The sequence below is a fragment of the Phasianus colchicus genome, chromosome 2 (assembly GCF_987193195.1).
Source record: "Phasianus colchicus chromosome 2, bPhaCol1.hap1.1, whole genome shotgun sequence".
Classification (NCBI taxonomy): Eukaryota; Metazoa; Chordata; class Aves; order Galliformes; family Phasianidae; genus Phasianus; species Phasianus colchicus.
The window spans coordinates 52,804,239-52,827,305 of record NC_143437.1 but is presented as its reverse complement, the minus strand read 5'-3'; the positions used below and the strand labels follow the sequence as shown (position 1 = coordinate 52,827,305).

General features: G+C 38.3%; 1 protein-coding gene across 1 annotated transcript; it reads right to left on the bottom strand.

Annotated features, from left to right (window-relative positions):
* Positions 1–6,583: 6,583 nt before the first annotated feature.
* Positions 6,584–23,042, bottom strand: NMBR (neuromedin B receptor). The gene is made up of 3 exons (XM_031614034.2): positions 22,094–23,042; positions 9,292–9,640; positions 6,584–7,045 (listed from the first exon to the last, which is right to left on the bottom strand). The coding sequence occupies exons 1-3, from the start codon at positions 22,507–22,509 to the stop codon at positions 6,644–6,646; spliced, it is 1,167 nt and encodes a 388-aa protein (XP_031469894.1). The 5' UTR covers positions 22,510–23,042; the 3' UTR covers positions 6,584–6,643.
* Positions 23,043–23,067: the final 25 nt, after the last annotated feature.

The window sequence follows — 23,067 nt, the reverse complement described above, 5'->3', positions numbered from 1 at the left end:
CTAAAAGAAACAATCATCTCAGTGATGTCTCATTTAAAAGAAAGGCGAAGGGCACTGGTGATTTTTTACCTTTCCCTTTCTCCACACTCAGGTCCAGAAGCTGAGCCAGAGTATTAAAGCAAGCATAGATATAATGTTAATCTGAAGCACAGGAACCTACCCAGCTCCTGAGGATATTAAGGTGGTTTGAAACAGTCTCATTTCTCCACTGAGAGAAAAACTGCAATGAAAATCTTGTGTTTTCTTTGCTGAAAACTGTAGGAAAGCTATAATAATAAACTATCATTAATACATCTGTCTTTATTTAGAGAGGAAATGAAAGCAAACAATGTCTAGACATGGAAGAAGCATTTAACTGATGCTGGTGCCCAGTTGAAGCTATAATGTTTGCCACTGCTGGCATTATCTCCTGCCTTTCTCCTGCTGCAGGAGCAGATCAGAGAAGCTGCTGCAGGCTCCCAGGCTCAGCCAAAGATGTACTAAGCTCTGCTGAAAAGGCTGCTCTGTTACAGAAATCAGGAGCCTCTGCTCTCAGACTGGCAGAGCTGAAGGGGCTTGGCAGTATTTCGTTCCAGACACTAGAATGCTTGAAGAAAATGATACTTTGTCATTTTGTAACTGGGAGTGCTTTTATATCATATTGATTTTATTTCATTGCCTTCAGCCTTTCTATCTTCTCTGAGTGTAACACCAGTCATAATTCTTAAAATATACACAGTTGTAGGCTATGCATAACTGAACTCTGGAATGCATTCCCAATCTCCTCCTGGGCAGTGGGCAGTGCACAGCTGTGCACAGTCCTGTGGAAAGGCTGATAGTGATGCCACTGAGAACAGCAGGACAGCAACAGCTCTGTCACTTGGGCAGGGGCTCATTTTCCACACCAGCTGTTGCAAAGAGCTTCAGCAATAGCAGGCGAATCTTGAGATGTGCTTATAGGTTTCATTTAAGTATGGTGTTTGCAGTGTGAGGAGTGACAGTCACAGTGCAAGGAGAGAGAACAATGTGCTCTCAGGCACTCGCCCTTTATGCCTATGGTCCACATAAAAATTGCTTTACTAGATCAGGTGAAGCATAGTTAGTGACACCAAGCAGAGCTAGCTTTCCAAAAGAGCTCACCTGTGTACTTTTTGTCCTTAGCTACTGTGAGAAGCTGGCTGCTGTATGCCTACGAAATGGAAAGGCACTGAGAGGACCTAAATGAGAAGGACAGGCAGATGAGTACTAGTGATACAAATGCTAGAGGAGCTGCTTGTTGTAGAGCAAGGACTTAGAAAATTGCTTTTGTTCACCAGGACATCTTGTCTTTAATCCTAAACAATGGTGCTACTCCAGAGCAGCCTACAGTGTGGACACAGATAGGGCCTCCTCCATCTTTACAGGAGCTAAGGCAAGAAGTTGTGGTCTGCACAGTAGGTCTGCTGGAGTGGACTGCTAGAGATGGATGGCACAGGCAGTCTGTAGGCATGGGGTAAGCAGTGATACAGACAGCCTTTCACACTGGTTCATGGAGCAGCTCAGAACTGTATTGAAAACAGTTATGCTGCACTCTCCTGGGAGAGAGACAGCATTGAGACCTTTCTGTATGCATTCAAAAGTATCTTTTCTGAATATAAAGTACACTATGAGGTGAGTCTGCAGTGCATAGACCCAGTGAGGACACAGAGCTTCTGACTCACAGATGATTCCCTTTGTTTACAGAATGAAGTAATAAAATCCCTCTCCCGACTGATAAGATTAAAAACAGTTCATCTGATTAGTTGAGTATCACCATGGATTTTACATTTCTGTTCAAAACCAATGCTACAGAAATGTACTAAGTGTATAATCGTAATATAAAATCCTACCTTTTTAAATTTACCTTAATGACAGACCTCAGCTATACAACCTAAAAAACCTAAAAGACAAAAAGAGGGTGTGGAGGAAAGGTTCATTTTCAGGTGCAGTATATTACTATTTTCCTTATGACTTTGGCCACAAAGATCATTAATGGATATTTGTTAACAGCAAGTGCAAGTCTTTTGTATTATTGCCTGTCTCCAAGATAGTGGTAGTACCAGGAATAAGAAATAAATCAGAGACAACCAGAAATGAAGGCAAATTGTCCAGAATGAATTATACAATTGTATAAATTAAACCAGACATGAAAAGCACATCTGACTAAACAATGTTTTTTTTTATGTCAACCTGCCAGTTTAGCAGCTGCAAAATGTATTATAACGTATAGCATGGACTCAAGTTCTTCAGCCAGACTTCTCTCCTCGCAGAAGTTTTGACTTACTGCTGTGATGTCAGTTTGCTTTAGAAAGATCCCACTTCACTGGACGAGGACCAATTCTAGAAGTGTCTGGATGTACTTGGTTCTACCTTTGTTATGCATTTCCACAGCTTGAAACATAAAACTTCCCCTTGGAAAGCTACATCTCTTGAACTAGACTTGGCACATTTTCATGTATCTTTCATCCTATTTAATAATCCCTAGACCCAAAAGCCCCCTAACCTATTAAAATATTTTATGCTCTCAAACCATGCTTGCCAAAATGCAGTAATGTTGGCAATCTTTAAATCAGCAAAGACCACTGGAAAGCTTATTTTGGTCTATCCTTATACTCATTCTTACTCCTTCCATACAGTCTTCTGGCACAGCCATTGAGCCCCTCTTGCTGTTCTCAGGCAGGAGAATGAGAACACTCACCATGGTGCCTGAAAGGGGAGGAAGACAGTAGCAGATAATACTGAGCATGTGTGTAGAATGCTGTGATTGTTACAAGTGCTGCAAATGTGTAAATGGATGTTGAAAAGTATTCAATGATTTTATGGGCTTAAGTAGCAACACCTTTGAAATGCTGATTATTATGCAACAGACTATTATTCTAGAAATAAGTGATGAATGAAATGATACTGGAAAACAACACTTAATATGAGTTTGTTTAGATTGTGAGAAAGCATCTTTTCTCTTCTACTTCCAAATTTACTCTTTTTTGTGCTTATCTTTCTATGAATCTGTTTTCACTGAGAAAAGAAAAATATAAGCAAAGGTGTGTTGGGAAAAGATATCATTCTGTATTGTAACCAAAGTGGCTCTGTTGAAGGCAAGTTTCACTTCACAATGTAACGCTAAATTGAGGTACATCAAGTCTATTGAGAACTCAGCCATACTGACATCTCAGGATTTAGTATTGTATCATTTCTGTTATAGGCAGGAGGGTGACAAGATGCTGTCAGACTTACCTTGCACTAGTTCAGTGTAGCACCTGAAAAATGGCATGAATTGATAGACATTTTCTTGTTTGTTTGACTCCAGAATTAGAAGAAAATACTTCATATAATGCATTGTATGACCATATTTTAATTGTTAGCACGCATCATTGTCTGGAAACATCACACATACAGCTGTTTTGTATACAATGTGTACAAAAGCACAGTAACAAAGTCTTTCAAAATGTGCATACTGTATTAGCTACATGCCTAGCAAAGTTCCAGACAGATTAAGCAATTCCCCCACACCACACTACTGGAGTCTGCAAGGTGGCATATACATTTAAGGTTACTTACTCAAAACAGATCTTGAGTTTTAGCCCCAGGGAAATAACGCTGAATTCCTGCCAAGAAGGAGTTACAGCCTACCTGGGAGTACCTTACCCATACAATTAAAAAGAGGCTCCAGCTTGTACTTCTGCCAGAAGGCACCCTAACACTGTGCATACCACACATAGCAATTTAAGAGAGTGAGTGAAAGGAGTATAAATCAAACATAATCATCAAATCTACTGAACATTAGAGTAATATTTTTTTGTAGGATATCTGTATCATCTGGAGAGGTCTATATGAGACAAATGCCTTTAGGGAATAAAAATACAATGGATTTGAAGTCCTATAAAATGCTGTACTGTACAGAGATTGCCAAATGAGGCAGGGAACAGAAAAAAATGCAGAAGTAAACCAGAAACTTGATCATGGTTATTAATCACCATTGAGAAAGGAAGGCTTTATGATTTTTTGTTTTATGAGTAGAAAATATCTGGGGCTAAAAATAAGTCAAGACTGATCAGAAGAGAGAAACTGAAAACTGTCTGGCATCCAGAAATTAGTGGCATAAAGTTTAAGAGTAGATATGAGAACATGTAACCTCATGCAGATTTTAGGCATGGAGGAAGAGTAGAAGAAATGGAGACAAAGGGAGGATGAAATAATATTAGGCAGTTATGGATGGCAAATTCCTTAACTATTCCTGAGAGATTTATAAAATCATGTCAACCTGCTATTTCACGTGAAGTGTACCAGGAAGCCTCTAAAATCACTGAGCTACTGTAGTTAGCTAGGGCAGGCAGTATGTAGCTACAACAGTTACATACCATAGGTCTTACCAGCTTAAACCACATACAGATTACACCAAGATAACATCTCAGTGCTTTAAAGATAGGGGTTGGAAGATGTCTACCCTTAAAGATAAGGGTCTGGGAAAGAATTTTTGAACTTCAGTTGGTTCCACAGAATTACAAATAAAACATTAATAGCAAGTGCACTAATAAGGACAAAAGGAACTGTAGGCTGCTACACTGCATTAATACATCAGTTTTTGAATTTCTGAGACTTGCATTTAATCCTGAAAGCCAAAAAAAAACTTCCATTGTCCCTTCTACTATTCATTTTATAGAAGTTGCTGAAGAAGTTTATGTTATAGTGTTATAACAAGGAAAGATCTGTGTTGGAGCAGTTCCAACCCCTTGAAAGGAAGAGCTATTTGAAATAAGAAATATTTCCAGAAGGTTCCATTGCATGCCACTAACATTCCTTCTCATAAGACAGGCATGGAGAAAAAGTACTGGTCTGACAGCACATAGCTGTATAAGGGAGCAATCAGATCCTACCCCATCAGTCAGCTCTTTGAGCAAGAGCTAATGCAGCCAAACTCATAGAATTTTAGAGTGGTTTGGGTTGGAAGAAACTTTGAAGATCATCCATTTGCAGTGAGCAAGGTTGACACCCACTAAATCAGGTTGTCCAGGCAACAGTTTAGAAACTTTTATATTGATACCCTTACATGAGTTTATGCAGAAATAAACTTCAGTCTACTTGACTACTTGTTTTGAACCATGAACAAATTCAACCTTAAAAAAAAAAAAAGAAAGAAAGAAAGAAAAAAAAGAAACAACAACAACAAAAACTAGAAAAATAGTCCTAAAATTAAATGAGAACTTTTAAAGTTGATCCACTTTGCCATTATGGTTTAAAGAGCAGCTTCACAAACCTTGTGAAAGATACTCCCAGAAAGAACTATGAATGAAAAGAGATCAGTAAACTGTCCCACAAGATGTGTTCTGGACAGGACAGTAATGGGCAATCACAGTCTCCCTCACTGCTCCCTGCTGTTTCAGTCCTAGCTCTGCTCTGACCAAGTACTCCAAAATTGTCCTCTTGGGAATACTGATGAAGAACTACTCTTTCCACAGCCACAAAATGGTGTGGATTGACCACGGAACTGGAATGTTTCACACCAAAAAAAAAAATTGTAAATCCTTCTTATAGGCTGTCTAGCTACAGTTTTCTGAAGTTCATTGGTTATTTATTCACAAGAGTCTACAGGAAAAGAAGTGAGATTTTCAACATTACTGAGTGTTTAGACTTATAAACTGCATGTGCAAGAGGATTGAGCAAACAGTGCTGGCTGTTAGTTATGTTTTATTTCTTAGGTACAATATCAGACTACAGTTTTTTTGATCCCATGGGCTGGATAATTGTTAGTGGACCGTTATGTTTCTGCAGGACATCCTTCAGTTTGGTTTTGCCTGAAAGTGATCCGGATTCTATATTGTGAGACTGCTCTGAGAGGCAAATTGAAACCAGGAAAGAAATAATGATATTAAATGAGTACCTCTGGTCCCAGTTGAAACACTAGTACAGACACTCACTTGAGTACCTAGATTCCTGGTTATAACTATCCCAAGTTAGACTTGGACCCCAAGCCAATAAGTCTCTGAGAAATCTTATTATTGCTTTTTAATTTTAATATTCTTTAAATTTATGGTAACAGAATTAAATTTTAGCAGATAAACTTATGACTTCTAAATAGTAAACAAACGACCCCAAAACTCTCATCCATCTGTTTGTGAATAAACAAGGTAGATTTAAATGAGATAGAGAGCTAGTATTTGAGATATTATTATATTTTATCTGAAACTGAAATCTGTGCCTTTGAATAACTCCTTCATTGGTCCAAAAAATACCTACAAGACTTAATGAGAAATACTTGTATAGACTACATAGCTAAAATCATGCAAAAATCTATTAGATGTATGCCTGGATGAATATTCACTTGAAAATACATATTTTTGAGATCAGAAGATCGTTTTTCAAGCATTACATGAGCTATACTAATTTTCACACCATTATGTTTTTCCTACATGTTAAGTATATCCCAACATTTTCTTTAACACATGCTATGAAGCCAGTCAGCTTTGTCTTCTCAAAAAATACACTTTTCACTTCTGTCTAACATTAAAACTGATCTGAAACAATCCCATACTAGACAGGCTTTAATAGATTCCCTGTTCAGACGGTCTGAGCATATGAGAGCCAAAACTGAGTAACTGCAAAGAAAAAGTTCGGTTTTGTTCTGTAGTCAAAAATCACACCTATTAAATCATAATGACATTTCTTGTTTCAAGTTGTGCCCGTTCAGTTGTGTCACGCTAGTCACTGTGTTCCTGGTATTACTTTTCAGAGAAGTTGTCTGAATGGCAGAAGAGTTGCGCAAGTAACTGGCAGATCTCTCTTGTTGAGATTTCTTCCGGCAGCGAAGCTGGTTGTTAAAATGTCTTCTGAAACTCTCACTGAGCAAATACAGTGCAAATGGATTGACACAAGAGTTGCAGAAGCTTAGCACTCGGGCCACTAAGGTAACAACCATATGCCCTATTGATGAATCAATCTCATTGTAATTAAAAGACCGGTACATGTATAGCACATGGTTAGGAAACCAACAGATGGCAAAGAAGCCAACAAAAACTAGAACAATTTTTGCCAGACGTTTCCGAGTTTCCATCTAAAAAGATGAAGAGAACTCAAATCAACAACAGTGAATAAAACTACTTCACATAACAGACAGTTAAAACATGTAGCATTTCACTTTATATTAAGAATCCTCCTAAGGCCAGTAATATACTGAATTATTTTTTCTGTCTCATTTACTTTCCCACTTTCAGTTTACATATAGTGAAAAATCCTATCTGTCTGCAGTTACAGAAGGTTGCTCTTTCTATATGAAAAAAGAGCAGTTCATGACCCAAGCATGCTTTGGCACATCACCTCAAAGTATGCACCAAAGGATGCTATGAGACATATCTTGGCTTGGAACTTAGCTTTAGTTAGAAGTTATTTTGAAACTGTTGGTTTTGAAATGAAGAAATATTGCAAGTTTGACACCTATCTTTAGCCGTAAGATAGTACTTACTGTTATTTTGCCTGAAATGCCTCAAGCTTGCACCTCTCTCCAATGGAAACCAGCAAAATAGGTGCATTTCACAGTCTGAAGCATCTTAATTCCAAGATAAGTTGAAAGGCTTGATCAGTCTTCAATAATGACTTGAAAGAAATGTACCTTTTTTGCAGTACAAAAGTGAAATTGGATTACAATGTAGATATTCAGAGTGGATGAAGAGTTGAAAGGAGATGAGCATACACAGTGGTCCCAAAACAGAGATGGAGAGAAACTGGCCAATTGAAAGGTACAAAAGAGAGGTAGAAGCTTTCTAAATAATCCTTCCAAAATTTTACAGAGGTGGGACGTTTTTCTGGCTTTGCTCAATTTATTATCAGATTTAACCTGATAAAAAACAAGTGATTTTTTTTCTAACAGAGTTTCAAAATCCATGAAATAGATCTGTAAGTTGAATTTTCTGAACTCCATCTGAGCAAAAAACAGTTGAGGTTTCACAAAAGATGAGAAAGCTGTACCACTGCAATTTGGTATAATTTGTACTGGGTCAGATAGCATTGGCAAGGTAAAAGGTACAGAGGCATTGTGTGAATATCATACTTTTGTGCTATGTCATAAAGAAACCTAAACTGATAGCAATAATCTGAATTTACTTTCTCTTGCTGGGAGACATGTAAGTACATTAGATGTTTCTACTCTTCTGAGTCCCATAGATTAAACAAAAAATACCTAAGTAGAATGAAAAAAATATGTCCTAATTTGAAAATATATGTAGGTTCAGAAATTTGATATAAATTAAATATTGTTTCCATCCTGTGAGTTCAGCCAAAAGGCTCTCAGTATTTCACAGAAAATAACATAGTACATGAAGTGCTAATATGTATGCATTTTTACAAGAAACAGACTAGAGTAGAAATGAAATGCTGAGCTAAAAGGACATGAGGGAATGAGGTCTTTCTTTCAAAAAGAATGTTTATGTTCTGTCTAGGCAAAGAGATTTCTGTGAGCATAAAGATATTTTCTACAGCATTGGCAGAGAAAACCTAAATTATTTTCATGGGCATAAGTAGTTTTCTCTATCAATACTAATGCATTTTTAAAGTGGTTAAGGCATTTTCTTGGCAAACGCTGAGGTTGGCATATAAACAATTCTGTTAATGAACAGCAAGTTATTATCTTACGGTGTGGAGGGCCTTATAGTGAAGTTGGCTATTAAAATGTATTGTCTCAAAGGTATACAGAATCTATACTGAAAATTCTATAGCAAGTACAACAGAAAGATTATTAAGAAAAGTTCAGTTGTAAGCTCAAGATTGTATCCAAGAAAGATCTACTCAGAAAGCCAAAGAAGTTCACTTAATGCTCTGTGTTGACATTTTCATCATTCCTTGGCCTGAGAAGAGCCTCTAACCCTCTAAGAAGAAATTTACCTTCTTGTGTCAATATTTTTCATTTCTGAGCAGAAATAGAGATAATTCTAAAAAAAGTTCATGTAAAATTTGTCCCCCTGTTGGTAGCATACAGTGAGAGGTGATGTCAGTAAGACTTCAAGCAGTGGTTATGCTAGCAACACATACATACACATAAACCAAATCTATTTCTTTCAGGAATATGTCCTGATGATATTGAATTTATATTTTCCTTCGTATTCATTTACATACTGGGTTTAATACTGAGTAATTATGTCAGCAAAGATATTTTTCAGATAATCGTATACTTAGTTCATGCATACAGAATCTGAGTTTGATTCTCTGTGTAATCTAGCAACTTTGATGTTACATTTTCTGTTCTTTCAATTATAAGTGCACACAGCACATAATATTTCAATGGGAAGTAAACATCAAATTGCTTACCTGTCGTTTTGAGTGCTCACTGTTTTCTCCAGGGATATTATGGGCACTTCTTATTAAACTCTTTGCAATATGATAGTAGTAGATACTAATAATGGCAAGAGGGATAAGGAAGTACACTAGGAAAATCAGCACAGAATGGATCTTTGGGTGCATGTCATCCGTCATGGGGTATGGTATGCATGCTGTGAAAGTGGCATTATCTGTGTCATTAATGTGGGCCAGTTCGGAGAACACTGCTTCAGGAACTGATAGGAGTATGGAGATTATCCAAATGGCAATGGCTTTTGCACAGGTCCGTAGCACTGCACTGGAGGCCTGGATGTCCATGGGCTTTACAATTGCTTTGTACCTGAAAGTGATAAAAATGCAGTTACATATTAAAAGGTATCTCTTCATGCAATGATTTAGGCTACTTCATACCTTTGATCAAAATAATGTCATATTTTTTTTCTTCTTTGAACCAACACAGAGTTTGTAATCTTTATCAAATTTGCATTTTCTAAATCTCTGGTCTTTCACTGCATACATATCCATCAGAGGTGGCAAAAGGCGTTGCAGAAAAGATGCAATCAGTCACCCACTCTGTGCCAGCCTGGTGAAAATGCAGAAGCCACTACCACTCTGTTCTTCCTTGTCCTATATCCTCCCAGCAAATCCCAAAATGCACATCCAGCCTCTGTACTTCCATCCCACTCTCATACCAGCACATTCATGCTAGAACTTGTTTTCTTCTTTATCTCTTCCTTCCTGCCACCGCCTCATTCCCAGTTGCAGACGCAGTGCCACCCCACCAGCACCTTGCCTTTACTCCTTAGCTTCATTGTATACATAGATATACTGTGCCGGTTGCAACACTCAAAACATAATTTTCTTAATAGAGTCAAACAAGAATGACTGCCAAGAGCCTATCCAGAAGTATTAAACTCTTAAACAACGTAAGCATGTTCACATAAAGAGTTGGAAGCTGCTGCTTCCACATTTTGGGAAACTGTTCCGTAATGTATGATTATAGATAAACTTTTGCAGTATTAATAATTTCATGACCATTACAGTGAAAACAGGAAACTTTACAGAGAATGGAAAAATCACTACAGAAAAGCTGACAAAAGAACAGAAATAGACGCTGGTCAGGAATTTTTCTATTAAAAAAATAGTTGCATAAGTTGATATCCAGGGAGACTTCTTACAAGAAAAGGTTAATTTTAAAAGGCTAAATACACTTTGAAAGAAATATTTCAAAGCTGCCTTAATGCTTTGCTTAATTTTATGATTTTGATTTTGATAAATACTTCTTAAGAAGTAAAGTATATTTTTATGCTTTTATTAAAACTGTGCATTTGTTAAAACATTTCAGTTTGACTAAACTGTGGAAATTTGGAAAGTTGCTTTTTCTGATGCCTTTTTTTTCCTTCATCATTTTTTCTTGTCTTAATTTGATTTTATGTTCTTGAAATAGCAGAATTTTCAAGAACTGGAGAAATTATTTTTACTTACCATGAAAAGAGAAGTTTAACATGAGTGAAGAGGGATTCATATTCCAGGTACCTAACTTTATTCCTCTTAAGCTCCTTCTAGTCAGCAATGTACTTTCAAACAGTAATTCAGCATCTATGTGTGTTAAAACACCCTCTGAGGTGCTTCTTTTTCATCTGTTCAGTCTGCTTTCAATGAGAAGAGCTGTAAGTTAGATGTCTCCACTCAGTGATAGAACTCCTTATCCACACTTCTAGGTACATATACACTTGTAGATACATACACAAATACTAACATATTAATATGAACAGTTATGTAAATACTATCAAGGGGTTAGGCTGTGGCTAAGGTTGTGGCATAATGCATTTGCTGCAGGCAATGCTAATAAATGGAACTGCAATCCCAAGTATACTTTATGACTGATCTGCAGGTCCTGACAGTACTTAATAATCCTCAACATGTCAAGCAGAGGTTTGGAGAATTGTAGGTCCCTATGCCATGTCTTGTGAGTTTGCTTAAGCCATCAGTGGAATTGATAATGTCATAGAAATGTCTGGCATAGAGTACTGTCTTGGTACCTGAGAAAACCTTTTTTTAGAGAATATCTGAGTTAAAATGTGTCTCAGAGCTTACTCTTTCTCATGACTGTGATAAACTTACCATTAAGTAGTTTTAAATAATAGCTATTTATGGTCATATTCTCTCCGAATTCAGAAAGGATTTTTACTGTGTCTTTCACCCATATAATGGAGTAGAAAATTAAACTTTTTCTGTTAATTTATGTATACTATTTTTTCTAACACAAAACAAAAAACTCCCACTACAAAAACGTGTAAAGAAATCCTTTACACTGTCACAGCAACTGCTGCACAAAGCACAAAGGCTTCCCAGCACAAACTGTGACCTTATTAGTCAATAATTTACTTCCTATTGCTGTCTGCCTTGATTTCATTACATGAAGACAGACCTTCTATTTCATTTCATTCAACTGAGGTGACGTCAAGTCTTTGCATCTGCTCATTTCTTTAAAACTTTACATTGCTGTAGAAGGGCTGATATAGGGACTTAGAGGGTATTGAATAAAGAAAACATATATTTTGTACTCTAATATTTTTTCATCTATTTTTGTATTGCATTGCTTCGCTGAATCACAGAGTCATGGAATATGCATAGTTGGAAGGGACCCACAATGACTATGGAGCTCAACCCCTGGCTGCACACAGCACCACCCAAAACTCAAACACTCTGTCTGAGAGCATTGTCCAAACCACTCCTAGAACTCCATCACCTTGGGGCTGTGCCCACTGCCCTAGGCAGCCTGTTCCATGCCCGCCACCCCTCTGGTAAAGACCCTTTCCCTAACCCCAACCTGCCCCTCCCCTGACACAGCTCCATGCCGTTCCCTCGGCCCTGTCGCTGTCACACAGAGCAGAGCTCAGCGCTGCCCCTCCGCTCCCATTGAGGAGCTGCAGCTGCCATGAGGGCTCCACTCAGCTCCTCTGCTCTGGGCTGAACAAACCAAGGGACCTCAGCTGCATCACACAAGACAGTGACCTTGTCACAGTTCATTGCTTAAGCAGTATTTGGTTCTGTTAATATCTACATTGTAGACATTTTCAGAAGCTTTTACATTCCCCAAAAAGGTGGCATATATTTGTGCCTTGGCACATATTGCTGACCTATGACTAACTCCAAATTTGAAGTCTTCCAAGCAGAGGGCCCTTTTCCACAAGAGGAAAAAAAATAATAGCTGGGTTCAGCCCAAAAAATTTCAGCATTGTCCTTCAGTTGAATACAAGATGGCATTCTTCCAAGATCTCAGTAGTCTGTGTCAACGGGAAGGAGAAAGCACTAAGCAATTTACAAAATCTGTCATGTTGTTTATATATCTGCAAAGACATAGAGACAGGTTACAGATAAAATCAAATGTAAACTAGGCGAACTCAGAAGTATTCCCAAAATGAATATCCAGCTTCTTCCTTTGTATAAAACTCTTGTAAGGCTAAAATATATCACCAACCATTCAGATTACAAATTGTGTATTTTTTATAAATAAAACAACATTGGTAAATCAGAGTAAGAAGCAAATTATTTAGGCAAATTATTTTTAAAAATCTATCTTTTTCTTTCCTTCAATATCGAAAAAATAAAATTATAGGTTCTCAGGAAGATCAGGAAATAATTATACATATATATTTGACTTTAATTAAAAGCTTTCATGTAAATTCTATCATTCTACATACTCTGTCATTATCACTGCTGACAAAAGCATCTCAGCTCTTGAAATATTTTTATAGTAAGTTTCCTTTCTTTGTAGCTACAGTTTCTACCAGTGGACACAAGCAAAAACTTGCCCATTCTGCAAATACTAGTTTTGTTTATATAGAGCATAAATGTCCAACCTGCTAGTTTTATGTTTTTGTTGCCCTCTTTTTTAGTATTTTAATTTTTTTTTAATTGAAGTCTTGTTATTTATATAAATAAACTATATTATATATTTTATATGCATCTCAAGACAATTCCTTTTTACTCAATGTAGCCCTGACAAGCCAAAAGGTTGGAAACCCATGGAATTGAGTGTTTTAATTACCAAGCAATCTCCTCCTGTACCCAAAATAATCATGAAAGAAAGAATATCTTCTTCTTGAGTTATAACATTTTGCAACCTTATAAATTATCAAATGCCTTCTTAAATGTATGTCTCAGTTCTCAATTAGTATGTAAATTTAATTGGGAAAGCACCTTTCTCTGCTGAATCCATTGTGCTATTTCCCTCCCATACACTTGACTTCAAAAGAAGCTGCTTCATGGTTCATCATAAGTGGTTCCTCCATTATACTCCTACCTCTTTCTCTAGAGTACTTTGTGCTGATGCCCTTCAAAATCAAATTAAAAAGAATAAGAAAAAAAAAACAAAAACAGACAATAATTAAGAAGCCACTGATCAGTGATTACAGCCTATCATACTACCCAGGGTTGCAGTAGTCCTACAAAGGGGACTGAAAGCTCATGGGAAAGGCTAAATACTTCATCCTTCCTATTCTTTTTCTTTTTTTTTTCTTTTTGTAGTTCATAAAATTTTTAGATTAAAATGTAAAAGGTCAGATATTTTAAAAGGATAACATGAGTAAATCTGAATACAAAACAGTATCTGTTGGCTTACTGGCACATTTTGAATATCTCCAGAGAAGGAGACTCCACAACCTCCTTGGGCAACCTGTTCCAATGCTCTGTCACCCTCACAGTAAAGAAGTTCTTTTGCATGTGTGTATAGAACTTAATGTTCCATTTTTTCCCTATTGCCTCTTGTAGCTACACACCACTGAAGAGTCTGATCCCATCCATTTGACTCCTGTATTTTAGGTATTAATAAACACTGATGAGATTCCCCCTCAAATCTTCTCTTCTCCAAGATGAACAGTCCCAGGTCTCTCAGCCTTTTCCCATAAGGGAGATGATCTATGCCCTTATTCATCTTTGTGGCCCTCATGCTGGACTCTGCTTAGGAGATTCCTTTTTTTTTTTTTTTTAACTGGGGAGCCCAAAACTGAACCCAGTGTTCCAGATGTGGCCTCACCAGGGCAGAGCAGAGAGAGAATCAACTCCATCAGCCTGCTGGCCACGCTCTTTTTCATGCATCCCAGTATACCATTTGCCTTCTTGGCCACAAGAGCATACTGCTGGCTCATGGCCAACCTGTTGTCCAGCAGAACACCCAGGTTCTTCTCTGCAGAGCTCCTCTCCAGCAGATCAGCCCCTAACTTGTACTGATGTATGTAGTTATTCCTCCCCAGGTATGGGACTCTATGTTTGCCCTTGTTGAACTTCATCAGGTTCATGTCTGCCCAACTCTCCAGCCTGTCTATCTCTTGCTGAATGACAGCTCAGCCTTCTGGTGTGTCAGCCACTCCTGCCAGCCACTCAACTAAGGTGGACTCTATCCCTTTGCCCAGGTCATTGATGAAGATGTTGAAGAAGACAGGACCCAGTTCTGTCCAATGGGGAGCACCATTAGCTACAGGCCTAGAACTAGACTCTGTACCACTGAGTTCTACCAGTCATCTGGTTTTCAATCCAGCTCACTGTCCACTCATCTATCTCACACTTTCTAAGCTTCATTGCAAGGATTTTGAGGGAGACAGTCTCAAAAGCCTTGTTAAAGTCAAGGTACACAACATTCACTGCTTCCCCACATCTACCCAACTGGTGAAGATATCATTGAAGGCTACCAGGTTCATCAAGCATGATTTCCCTTTGATGAATCCATGTTAACTACTCTTGATAACCTTCTCTTTCAATTGCTTCAAGGTGATATCCAGAACAAGTTGTTCCATCATCTTTCCAAGGACGGAGGTAAGGCTGGCTGGCCTGGAGTTTCCCAGATCCTCCTTCTTGCCCTTTTTGAAGACTGGTGTGACAATGGCTATCCTCCAGTCTTCAGGCACCTCTCCCATTCTCCAAGACCTCTCAAAGATGATAAAGAGTGCTTTGGTAATCACTTCTGCCAGCTCCCTCAGTACACATGGGTGCATCCCATTTGAGGTCAATAATGTCTGAAAAAAAAGTCTGACCTAGCATTTTTAAATGACTTCCCCAACCAGAAAAGAATTAAAGTAGAATTTTCAGGTTTAGATTTTTGTATTTTTTTTGCACATTAGGTATATTACTTGCCCTGCCCCCAAGGCATTTTAGATGAGAGTACAGAATTTTCTCTACAGTTTCTCTTAATTTTAATTTTCTCATCTCTTTCTTTCTCTTGCCATTCAACTCACATTAACTAACTATATTTCTTACAAGCCCATACAAATTTTGCATGCTAGCTCACTGTCCACAATCTGGATTTTTCCTTTTACTTGTCTATTTTCTAGTAACTGCACTAGTTAAAAGTACAATAATTGATTTGTTCATTTCTCCTCCTGAGGACAGTAAGAGTAAAGTGCTTCATTGACTTATTATTCAGAAAAGTTAGTGTATGTCCGAGTTTCCAATAGATTTAAGTTTGGTAATGTCCAGAAAGAGTTAGTAATTTTTTAATATTTTAAGGTAAAGGGAGGAAAAGGCGGAAAAGGAAAGGAAAGGGGAAAGGGATAGGGATAGGGAAAGGAAGAGAAGGGCAAGACATGGACAGGCTGGAGAGTTAGGCAGAGAGGAACATTATGAGGTTCAAGAAGAGCAAGCACAGAGTCCTGCTTCTGGGGAGGAATAACTGCATGTATCAGTACAGTTTAGGGGCTGTTAGTATAACAACCCTTAAATAACAATCAAACAAACTTGGAATGAAAGCACAAACTACATTTAAAAATGCCATGAAAAATAGTTGGGGGAAAAAAATGAAATATTTGGATTAGTCATGAGAATGACAGAAAAGTATCATACAAGATTTCATGAACTTGTAAGAACTTGATAACTGTAATCATGCTGTCAAATTGGGCTCAATCTTGGCATGGACTTAAAAGTTACTAGTTAAGGCAAACATTTGAGGTCAGGACTGTGACTGGATATGCTTTGTTTCATTAGTATATAAAAACAAACACACAGACAAATTTTAGCACTGTAGATCTGTGTTCAGCCCTGCTTGGTAAGCATTCAGCTGGATATACTTTCCAATCGCTATTTTACCTGTTACAGGCACAGCTTGCTGCTGAATTAATCACAGAAAAAGGAAACAGGATAAGCAGTTTTGGACACTAACATTTACATTAATCAAAGCAAAGTTGTCTGCTGCTAGCAAAATAAAGGCATTTCATTGATCACAGACTAGGATAAACAACACAGCCATTTCTTACTTTGCCATCTTGAGGAGTAAACTGTTTTTGAAGAGCACACAGAAAAAAAAGAGTTTAACGCTTGTGTCTGCAAAATTTGAGAACAGGGTAAAAACAGTTTGCATTATGTTATTTGCTGAGAAATCATTTTCAGCTGTTTAAAGATAGTCACAAGAGGAACTTATCCAACAGGTAATTTGAATTAGACTTAAACTAACTTACCCTAGAACAGGTAATTCCTGAATGTGCTCCAGATACAAAAACTGTCCCGTATTTTTTTCCATCCTTTTTTTCTTTCTGAAATATTTTCTATTGTTTTCCTTTTAGCTATATGGAACAGCTACAAACCAGCTACAACATTTTGGAGTGGGGACAGGTGAAGACAGATTTCATTGTTAAATTGAAATTAACTATTGCTCCTGCTTCTCAGAGAAGTTCAAGCTACTTACAAGAAAACAGAAAAGGGCTAATAGCCCAATATATGCAAAAAAAAAAAAAAAAAAAAAAAAACCAAAAAAAAACCCTGAGCTTCCTTTAAGAATTGGCTTCTAATTCAGGCTTCTTGTGAGTGTGAGACCTCTGAGGGCAGATATCCCACTCCTCTCTTTGTCACATGCAACACTGAAGACAGGCAATTTGTAGCCTGCCATATTACCTGGAGTATTGCTTTCAGCTTGCTGGCTACCCATCTTCATAATAATCTTGTATGCAAAGTAATGGTAGAGAGAGATGTTCTTAAAAGAAGATTAATTATTATTTGGTTAATTGTAAGTATTTTCCAGGATGTCATTTAATTCTATTTTCCTTGTCATGGTTCTTTAATCCTTGAATGATGGCAATTAAACTCAAAAGGAATCACAGGCTGGAGGGGACCTCCAGAGATCAAGCCCAGCTTGCCTGCAAAGCAGGTCCCGTACAGCAGGTGAGGCAGCAGGCAAGGAAGTCATGTCCACTTTTTTTCATCTATTCCACTCTATGTAATAAGAAATGAAGATTTTAGAGGTCTCCAATCACTATATTTCAGCTTTAATCATCGCCTGACAAAAGAAGAAATTTTAAATAAATTCTGAAGAAGAGTAACAAGAAGTTCTATTTAAAGGCCTTTAGTGATGAGAAGTAGTTACTAAGCAAATTGAGCCAGAGTGTTTTTTATCATCTGTTGTACTGAGAGGTCAGCACATAGCTAAATATTTTAAAATTCTTTACACTTTTTTTAAAGAAATTGGAATCTTCCAAAATTAAAGCAAATAATTAAAAAAAAAATCGATCAAATAATTTAGCTATACAAAGTTATAGCATACATTTTTTTTAAGCATCTCATTCAGGCATTCTAGTATTACATTTTTAAAATGTAGGGAAGGAGTCGTAGGACGTGTAAAAATAATTCTGTTACTTGGTTACTCATTAAAAGGTTCATCAAAGATCACATTTTTTAGGAAGAACACAAAGAAAATGCTGTTTAAATTTTAGTGGGGCCAGTTGCTCCACTGTTCAGCTTCACAGTCTTCACTAAAGTGCAGCAGGACTGTGTTTGAGCTAACACATTTAAACCCTTCATTAAAAAGAAAATTCAATCTAGAAAAAGTAGCAGAATTAAATTTAATCCTAGTTTTACAGTTCACATAAAGAATGAAGTATACATTATAGCCAAAGAGAATGAAACTAATCTAAAACTGTTGTAAGGCTGCCATTTATTCCAGCAAAGTCTAATCACCCCAAGTCTCTTTTTATGCAAATTGCTTTTCACTAGCATGTATAAAACAGCAATGGCCAGATGTGCATCCTTTCACACTTCTTAATCTGCTGACCCCTGAGCATCTCCAGCCACCTCTGAACACTTTATGGAAACATCATTTTGGTGTTCTACTTCATTATCAAGCACAAAGTGGTACAAGACCTCTTATCCTGAGAAGAAGGTGAGGAGCCCCATGGACCTAGTTTACATATCCACCACGGGGGGATATGAAGAGGAAAAGCACTCCCTAGAGCAGTAAACAAGTTCATGGTTTAATTCAAGTCAGGTTCCATACTAATTTGTGTTCTTTCTGCAGTAAGGAGATACTGGCACACCTTTTCTTGCATGCCGTGTTATAATCCCACTGGCTAAACTTCACCTCTTTATTTTCACTCATACAAGAACACACTAAGTCCTGGGACATCCACATTAACATCCATTGAACCTTGCTCAAAACTGCAGTCCATGCCTTCCCATTTTGCTTTCTACATTTTTGTCCCCTAGTCCTTTTTTAATTTGTCATCCACTGTAATTATTAGTTTTTCTCTTTCTGTAATCTACCCTCTGCTTTTTTGTTGTTTTGTTTTTTAAAATTAAGTTTTCAAAAGGTGGTTTAGTTTCTGTGTGTTTGTGAAAATTAATAAAAACCGTGGTCACGAGGAGAAGGGGTGCTCTCCCTGCACATTTTGTCTGTGGCAGTGAGAAAATACAGCTGGATCAGCCATTCCACATCTGCATCACATTCTACACCAGAGATGGGCATCATCTCCTGCCAGAGGAGGAAATCATGCCCATTTCTGATGCAAATGCACTGCACTGGCAGTACCACCATTGTGGTCTGTGAAGTGTGAGGCTGCAGAAGGGCACCACTGCCCATCCCAGCAACCAAACCCAGACCCCACATAAGCTCAAGGCTGGGATGGGACCAGAAACTTGTCCTGAGATGGGGACAGGCAAATTTGGGCTGATTTGTTGCATACTGATAAATGTAATCTGTTAACACTCTAGGAAAGTCTGGGAAGCAGTGTTTCAAATTTCATGTAATATTTGTACACAAGAAGATCCCTAAATAATCTCACTTTCAGGAAGTGAAGCTTCCAGACAGAAGATCTCTTGCACATCTCTTGCAGTGAAAGCACAAGTGATGCTGAGAGACACTTTTATGACAAGAAGTCATATGAAATTAAGCAGGTTTAGAAAAGAGATGTACACAATGTATGCTATATTTTTTTTTTCCTTGTAGCTTCAGTTTGTAGGCAATGATTGCTCAAATTTTGTTTCTACTGTAGCAGTTACTGCTAACTGAACTCCATAAGTGTAATTTACTAGGCTAAATTTCCACATAAACAGTAAGTGCTAAATACTCTATGGAAACCAAGCTATCTTTTTTTTTATCTTAACACATGTAGGAACATCGTAAATAACTGTAAATATTTATAAGCCTCTTCTTTTGTGCAATCAGTGTATGGAGTCATATATAGTTCGCTGGTAGTAGGGAGTAAAAAATAGGAAATACTTCAGTGATCACATATTGCAATGTGCTTGGAGCATTAGCTGTGAATGAAGAGATCACTGCAAATCAATTATTGTCTACCAGACCAGAATTTGTACCAGATTATGATGGAACTTTATATCCGTATCACAGCTACCAAACTACTTGCAGCTTCTTTTGCCTATCTGGAGACAACACTGTCCCCTGCCAGGCCTCTCCTCCTCATCACCTGTAAGGTCTTTTCCAACCTGAGTAATTCTATGATTCTATGATCACCTCTTAACTGCAGGATGCTGCCACCTCTACCCATCTGCCAACATAATCATCTGTACAGTTTCCCTCATATCTGAATCATGTAAAGATGATACAGCTTAGTAACTTGCCACAAACCAGTGCAACAATGAGAAAAAAAAAAAAAAAAAAAAAAAACACTCATACCAATGCCTCCTCTTTAGTTCAAGAGAAGTTTCTCTTGTACAAAATAGTATAACTGAGTCCAATTCAAATTCCATTCAGAGCCATTCCAGCTTCACTGATTTGGTCCCCTAGGATAAAAGACACTGTTTTCTGAAGCCAGTGGCCACTTTTCCTGACTGTTTTGTTTTGTTTTTTTGTCAGTAAGTGAAAACATAGCTACAGAAGTTAAAGAAACGAAGTTGCTAAATTCTTCATATAACCATTTCTGATACTTGCATATAATATGAACTTCAAATTACTAGAGGAATGTATTTATCAAGAGCTCATAGGGTCACATCACACCATCTGTAGCTGTCTGGTAGGATATGCAATTCTAAATGCGTCCAGCACAAATAGATTCAGCTTTATTGCTTCCTGAATTTTTACCGATATTAAAAGAAGAATGTAAAACAATATGGAAATGGAAGAAAAAAGAAAAAAAGAAAAAAACTTCAAAGCTATATAAAAAGCAAATGAAAAAAGACTTAAACATCAAATTCATTCTCATTATACTTCACTGGAGATATGATCTCCTCTTCAAATAGCTTCTTCCCATTTCAAATAATATACCACATTCATACTTTTTAAACAGTAGAAACAGAGTAGAAACAAAAATGCAAGGTTTTCTTGGCTCTCTGAGGTGAATTTTTGACATATTCTTTAACTGAGGTAATCAAGGCATTACAGGCATTCACTTTAAAGTACCTTTTGCATGCTTCTCTTCCAGAAAACAATCAATTTTCATATATTATAGGCTTTATAGAGAAGTGTTTTAGATTCTGATGTAAATACCACTGAAATTGATGGCCACTGAAGAGTAGTGTTAGATGGAATCAAATGATTTATTGCACTGGCTAAGAAAAAGAAAAATTACAGCTAAATTCTATTTAAAAAAAAAGATTTAAAGTTTTGAAGAAACTTTACTGTAAGTCTGAAGATACATTATTAAACTTCAAGCCTTTACTTTATGCACCAGTGTAAAACAATCCAACATAAGCAAAAGTGGTACTTCCTACAAAGAAGGAATTTAACATTTTCATTTCTGGCTGAATAAAAGTGCTTAAATAAGACAGGATAATTCAATTTAGTTTAAGTTTGCCAAACTACAATGTGAGATTTAGCATTTCTTAGCATGAAGAATGGTCTAACAGCTATTCATTTGCTATAAACCCCTAATTTATCCATTTAAATTAATTGGGAAGAAAAATTGGGGGTCCAGCTCTTTGTTTCTTCCTAATATGAGAAGCAGTAGAGATGGAGATGTTTCCTTCTGGTTTTGTTTCTCCCTGTCCCCATTTTTCTGCATGCTCCAGAGAAGACAAAATGGACTGTCTGAATCAAAAGTTCAGTAGTGACAATTCCAGTCGAACAGTTTAGTGTCTCCAAGTTCTCAGAGGCTGAACTAGTTCAGATGATTACCTTGGGTAACCTGCTGTTCTTTTAAGGCACAAAGACACACACACACTTTCTCAGCAGAAAGAAATAAATCTATTAAAAATACACCTGTGTTTGACTCAGTTTAAACTGCTCACTGCCTGTTGAAATATCACTGTGGCTTGGCACTGATCATATTTAGAACCTAAAACCTTCCTCTAACAAAAAAAAATTTTAATACATATATATACCAGAGATGCAGAAAACAGGGCTAAGCCCCAGTTCCTGCTTCTGGCACCCTGGAAGATGGAGCCACATGCACACCCATTTGCAGAAACCTTTTAACTTAAGTTGATATCAGACATGCCATCAGTCAGAGGGAAGGAGACTTATGGGCAACTCACAGGTGGAACTAGGGGGACTGAAACCCAAAGGTACTTAGTCAGAGGAGTGTCTTACCTTTCTTGTCAGCTTGGGCTAGCCAAACAGACAGCCCAGCTTTCCTACCTGTCAGCGCTGAGGGCAGTCAGTGTGAAGACAGAGACACCTACAGAGGTGAGCTGGATGGCAGGGATGAGCTTGCAGCCCACCTCCCCAAAGAGCCACTCCTCAGAGAAGTAGCGGGAGGCATCCACTGGCACACAGGTCACCAGCAGGAGCAGGTCACCAGCAGCCAGGCTGGAGATGAAGATGTTGGGCACACTCCTCATAGCACTGTTGGAGATGAAGATCTTCATGAGGGTGACGTTTCCCAGCAAGCCCACAGTGATGATGAGCAGGTAAAGCGAAGGGATCACACAGCGGATGGTGAACATGGCCATGCCCCATGCTGGAGGCAGCAGGGTTGTGTCTGGCACCAGCTGGATGCTCCCATTGCCCCCGAGGGGCAGTGCTGTGAGTTCAGACAGCAGATCTGCCTCCATCCTCGACCTCTGGGAAGACTGGAGGACTCCAGTGTAAAGTGCAGTAGGAGACACTAAAAATCTTCAAGTCTCTGCAAGTCAACCAACTTTATCCCCTTTCCTTTCTGCCTTTCTTCCTCCCTCCTTTTCTCCATTGAGTTGCAGAGATCACACCGTTCTCGGGCACAGAAGAGAGAAAGAACAACAACAACAACAAAAGAAGACAATATGTGCCACTCCCCCTGAGCTCTTTGGACAAGCCCTTCTTCGGGAAGACAAGAGGGTGAGATCCTGGGGCTCAGCAACAGCAACCACGGCAGCAGCCTGTCCTGCACGGAGCGCCTCGGGCCGCTGCAGCCGGCGGAGGCGCGATGCAGTCGCCTCCCGCGCTCGCGGTGGAGCTGTCCAGCGGCGCTGGTGCTGCTCGCTCCGCGGGTGCTGTCGGAGCCGCGAGCAAAGCGCGGAACGAGCCCGCTTCTTATTCCGCAGCCCCAGCGTATACCTGACGCTGGGAGGAGCCTCCCCGCCCTCCGCCCGCGTTTGTGCGCTCGCCCCTGCCCCGAGACGCCAAGGCGGACC

What these genes read in the sequence shown, in the direction of transcription:
- NMBR (XM_031614034.2), bottom strand. Translation starts at nt 22,509, where the DNA reads ATGGAGGCAGATCTGCTGTCTGAACTCACAGCACTGCCCCTCGGGGGC. An exon ending in ACTGCCCTCAGCGCTGACAG is followed by an intron (nt 9,641 to 22,093) that starts GTAGGAAAGCTG and finishes TATCACTTTCAG; the next exon opens with GTACAAAGCAATTGTAAAGC. An exon ending in GTGAGCACTCAAAACGACAG is followed by an intron (nt 7,046 to 9,291) that starts GTAAGCAATTTG and finishes TCATCTTTTTAG; the next exon opens with ATGGAAACTCGGAAACGTCT.